General features: G+C 56.2%; 1 protein-coding gene across 1 annotated transcript in view; it reads left to right on the top strand.

Moving 5' to 3' along the window:
* Positions 1 to 3587, top strand: part of LOC121665390 (olfactory receptor 14J1-like) — a 4202-nt gene extending 615 nt beyond the window's left edge. The window contains exon 2 of the mRNA XM_042029491.1: positions 2340 to 3587. Within this exon, the coding sequence (XP_041885425.1) occupies positions 2340 to 3307 (968 nt within the window). The 3' untranslated portion in view covers positions 3308 to 3587. The remainder of the gene's footprint in view (positions 1 to 2339) is intronic.
* The last annotated feature ends 1347 nt before the right edge of the window (positions 3588 to 4934 follow it).

Here is a 4934-nt window from a genome sequence, read left to right as displayed (position 1 = left end):
CAAAGCCAAAGTCCTTTGAAAACCCTGCAGTCCCTGGGAGCATTGAGGAGCCCCCAGGGCCATTCCTGACCAAGGCTCCCCAGGGACTCCTTCCAGCAGATCCCTGAGGCCACTGGGATGTGGGGGGATGCTGCGGGCAGGACAAGTGGCTGACAGTGCCCAGCCTTGCTGGGGCTGTGCCAAGAGGCCCCAGGGCCTCAGGACAAGGTGTCTCCTCCCAGCCCTTGGTGGCACAGATGCTGCTGTGCCCCAGGGCACCAAGACTTGGCTTCTCTTTGTCCCCCCCTGTCATCCCTGCCTCCAGTTCTGTGCTCTGACTGCAGCCTGGGGACACTTTCTCAGTCGTGTCCCTCACTGGGACCCATGAAAACTTCCAGAAACTTTGAAGTTCAATTCTGACTGGAATCCTTGAGAGGTTTGTGCCAGTCCCTGTCAGGGACTGATGTTCAGGGCCTCAGCACCACGGCCCGAGAGGGTCATTCCGGTCCTTGTGCTGTGTGTGTGCTGCTGAGCTGGGCCGGGCTCCTGGCACAGAGGCAGCTCCTGGCAAGTGGCAGCGCTGCAGAGAGACAGCTCTGGCCAGGAGCAGCTCCTGGGCACAGCCCAGCAGGGCTGGGGCACTGCCTGCAGCCAGCCCGGGCACAGCACAGAGGCACACAGGGCTTAAACTCAGCCGCGGCTGGGAAGGGGCTGGGAAGTGACTGCGGGAGAATCACTCCCAGCCCCTGGCACAGGAAGCCTCTGGCTGCAGGACACGGCAGCTGCAGCTCCTGGAGGGATCTCCTAAAGCTGCAACATCCCCCTGCCTACGGATTCTGTGAGTACAACTCAGAGCATCTCGAGTGCAGGGGAGGTGAAATGCTCATGAGGCTCTGACGGGCTGAGGGTTTCTGATCACTCCCAGAATATTTCCAATACAAGGATTTTGATAGAAATGAGGAAATTTCCTGAGACTTTGTTTTCAGTTTCCTGCCATTGGAGAATGGTGGGGAGGGAGGATAAATATTAAAGGTGTTATGAATTTTGTCAGGTCCCTGGGACATCCAAACTGTTCCTTTGAGTGATCAGCAGGTGCACAGGAGATGCCTCCTGTGCTTTCAGCCACTCCTGTGCCCATGGACAGCACCAGCATCACCTTGGCTGGACCCATCAGGCTCAGTCTGAGCTGTCCTTTCTCCAAGCTGCAAACAGAACCTGCCCCAGCCAGTGCCCTGCACACAGGCAGGTTTCTGTAGGACCAAGGAGAGTGCACAGAGATTTGGGGTCTGTGAGTGCTGGCAGGGAGAGATCAGGCACAGGGAAACAGCTCCAGGAGGAAAATCCCCAGGAAGCAGAGATGAGATCAGGGAAGGAGAGAAAACAAAGCCAGCAATGTGTCAGGGAGAGTTTAGAGATCCCCACAGGATCCCCTGCAGTGCAGCCCCTCCCTCTGAAGAAGCCCCCTCCCTCCTGTGCCCCCCAGCCAAGCCTCTGCCCTCAGGGCCGGGGCTCCAAGGCGTGAAGCCCCTCCTGGGCAGGCAGAGCTGCAGCAGAGCCGTGGGGCAGCTCTGCAGCCCCGGGCCCAGTTCCCTCTGCAGAGCACAGGGCTGGGAGCAGCTGCCCGGCCCTGGGGGCTCTGGGAGGGGGCACAGCTGGCTCAGGGCGACGCTGGCCCCAGTGCCCGGCTGTGGGCAGGGCTGTCAGTGCAGCCAGGGCAGCAGCTCAATCTCCCTTTGTCCAGTGCCAGCTCTGGGACTCTTGGCTCCCTCCCCGAGGTTTCCTTCCAAGCTGGGAGTTTCCTCCAGGGTGCAAACGTGTCCTGAAGCATCTTTGTGTTATCTGAAAGGCCCAGAGAGAGGAGAAAAGCTGAGATGCTACAAGTGTGCAAATGCTGTCGGGTTGGTGAAATGAGCCAGGGGTGTCCTCGGCTACGAATGTGGTGCTGAGACCTTGAGAGAGGGACGGACATTTGGGGGTCTGTGGTGGATCCATCTGCTCCCAGCAGCACCTGGTGATCTTTAAGGGAAACATGGGAGGGTGAACATTCTGCATTTGAGAAAAGTGAAACAGAGAAGCTCTGAACAGGTCAGAATGACAGAGCACCTCCCCTGAGTCTCCACTCATCATCTTGCCTTCCAAAAGTTGCTCTGTTCTTACTGAGGGCAGCAGAAATGCTGAGGATTTCTGATATCCAAGAATTCCAGGAGAGATATGGGGGGAGCTTAAAATACAAAAACCCCAGAACTCCTAAGCATGAAAGGGTGTCTGTGTGTGTTCCAGGGGAGGGTGTACAGGAAATGGATTTGGTTGTGGTTACAGATCTCCTCTAACTTTTCAATTGTTTCATTCCTCATGAGCAGGTGCCCATGGCCAGACACAGCCAATGTCCAACAGCAGCTCCATCAGCCCCTTCCTCCTGCTGGCATTGGCAGACACGCGGCAGCTGCAGCTCCTGCACTTCTGCCTCTTCCTGGGCATCTCCCTGGCTGCCCTCCTGGGCAACGGCCTCATCATCAGCGCCGGAGCCTGCGGCCAGCACCTGCACAGCCCCATGTTCTTCTTCCTGCTCAGCCTGGCCCTCACCGACCTGGGCTCCATCTGCACCACTGTCCCCAAGGCCATGCACAATTCCCTCTGGGGCACCAGCCACATCTCCTACTCAGCATGTGCTGCTCAGGTGTTTTTCTTTCTGTTCTTCCTCTCAGCAGAGTATTTCCTCCTCACCATCATGTGCTACGAGCGCTACGTGTCCATCTGCAAAGCCCTGCACTACGGGACCCTCCTGGGCAGCAGAGCTTGTGCCCACATGGCAGCAGCTGCCTGGGCCAGTGCCTTTCTCTACGCTCTCCTGCACACGGCCAATACATTTTCCCTGCCCCTGGGCCAGGGCAGTGCCCTGGGCCAGTTCTTCTGTGAAATCCCACACATCCTCAAGCTCTCCTGCTCCAAATCCCACCTCAGGGAACTTGGGCTCATCGCTGTCAGTGGCTGTTTGCTCTTTGGCTGTTTTGTGTTCATTGTTTTCTCCTATGTGCAGATCTTCAGGGCCGTGCTGAGGATTCCCTCTGAGCAGGGCTGGCACAAAGCCTTTTCCACGTGCCTCCCTCACCTGGCTGTGCTCTCTCTGTTCCTCAGCACTCTTTTGTTTGCCCCCCTCCATCTCGTTTTGAAGCCCCCCTCCATCTCGTCCCCATCCCTGGATGTGGCCCTGTCAGTTCTGTACTCGGTGGTGCCTCCAGCCCTGAACCCCCTCATCTACAGCCTGAGGAACCAGGAGCTCAGGGATACCCTGAGGAAAATGATGACTGGATTTTTTCAGCAGCAATGAAGTGCTGGTTTTGTTCTCCACAGCTGCAGTATAACTCAGTGCATGCCCAGCCTGTCTGCTCAAGTTTTTCATAGTGGCTGTGTGTGTGCAGGGTTTCCTTTTTCATTTTGTGGTAATGTTGTGCTCAATGAAACTTTATTTATCCCATCATCATCCCATTACTGGGATCATTCATCCTATTTAGAATTCACTGCTTACACCTTGAATTTTACCCAGAGACAATGGAAATGAGGAATCACCTCCTCTGTGCACTGTAGCAAAATAAAGGACCCTGCAGCAACTTGTTTGTCAAAAATGCTTCCTTTAAAACCTCATCTGAATCTGGCAGGGCAGTGCCTGTGTGCAGAGGGGGAGAGAAGCTGAGTCCCAGCACAGCAGCAGGGCCAGGGAGCAGCAGCACTCGGTGCTTTCAGAGCTGCTCTGTTTATCCTTCCACGCTGTCCTTCTGTCCTTGTGGGAGTCCTCAGCTCTGGCTGCTGTGCTGCTGTCCTGCTCTGTGGCACTCCTGTGAGCACAGGAGGGGTTGACAGATTTGTGTTATTTAAAAGTAGACAGCAGTGGCTGGAATTGCTGGGCTGATCAGTGACGTTTTTCAGAATTTTATGGCCCTGGCATGTGAGTCACAGGTGGATCACAGCGAGTCCTGGAGCTGCCAGCCTGAACATGAATAGCAGAATGGACAAAGCTGCAGCTTAAACGTGACTTAAAAATAGATCCCCAGAGTGGCCAGCCCAGAGATCGTGGTCTGTGAACTGGAACAACCACATGACAACAGGGACTGCAGACCCACCAAAACCCCACCCAAACCCAGCTCAGAGGGGCCATGGTGGCCCCGTGGCAACCACTGGGCACCAAAGCAGTGAAGCCGTGGAGAGCGAGAGGCTCAGTGGCTGACATTTCTGTGGGACGGGGCTGTCGTGTGAGGGGTGGGGGCTTTAGATCACAGAGGAATCATTGCCCAGGGAGTTTTTGTTCAGGTCTGTAGTGCATTGATGCTGCCTGGACTCCAGGCACCCACCAAAGCTGCTCTCTCACTCCTGTCCGCAGCTGGACAGGAGAGAGAAAATATAACAAAGGGTTCATGGGTTGAGATAAGGACCAGGAGAGATCCCTCATCCAACACCGTCCTGGGCAAAAGAGGCTCAACTTACAGATATCAAGTGAATTTATTAATAACAAAATCAGAGCAGGATAATGAGAAGTGAAAGAAGAGCTTTCAAAACACCTTCCCCCTCCCCTCCATCCTTCCCACCGATGGCGCAGGAGACAGGGAATGGGGATTGTGGTCAGTTCATCTCCTGTGGCTTCTCCCGCTGCTCAGGGAGAGGAGCTGTTCCCCTGTGAGACCGTGGGGTCCCTTCCCACGGGAGACAGTTCTCCGTGAGCGTCTCTGACGTGGGTCCAATCTGACGAGCAGCAGTCCCCCCAAAACTGCTGTGGCGTGGGTCACTCTTCCATGGGGTCAGTTCTTCAAGGCCAGGCTGCTCCAGCCTGGGAGCAGGGCCCCTCTGCACCGGGTCTGCCCCTGGATCCCAGCCTCCTGCAGGCATCCACCCGCTCCGGCACGGGCACCTCCCCCAGGGCTGCGGGTGGATCTCTGCATCCGCCGTGGATCCCCAGGGGCTGT

This window comes from Corvus kubaryi, unplaced genomic scaffold, assembly GCF_017639235.1.
Source record: "Corvus kubaryi isolate FWS band 111438036 unplaced genomic scaffold, C.kubaryi_AGA036_p1.0 37325, whole genome shotgun sequence".
NCBI lineage: Eukaryota > Metazoa > Chordata > Aves > Passeriformes > Corvidae > Corvus > Corvus kubaryi.
This window is presented reverse-complemented; position numbering and strand designations above follow the sequence as displayed.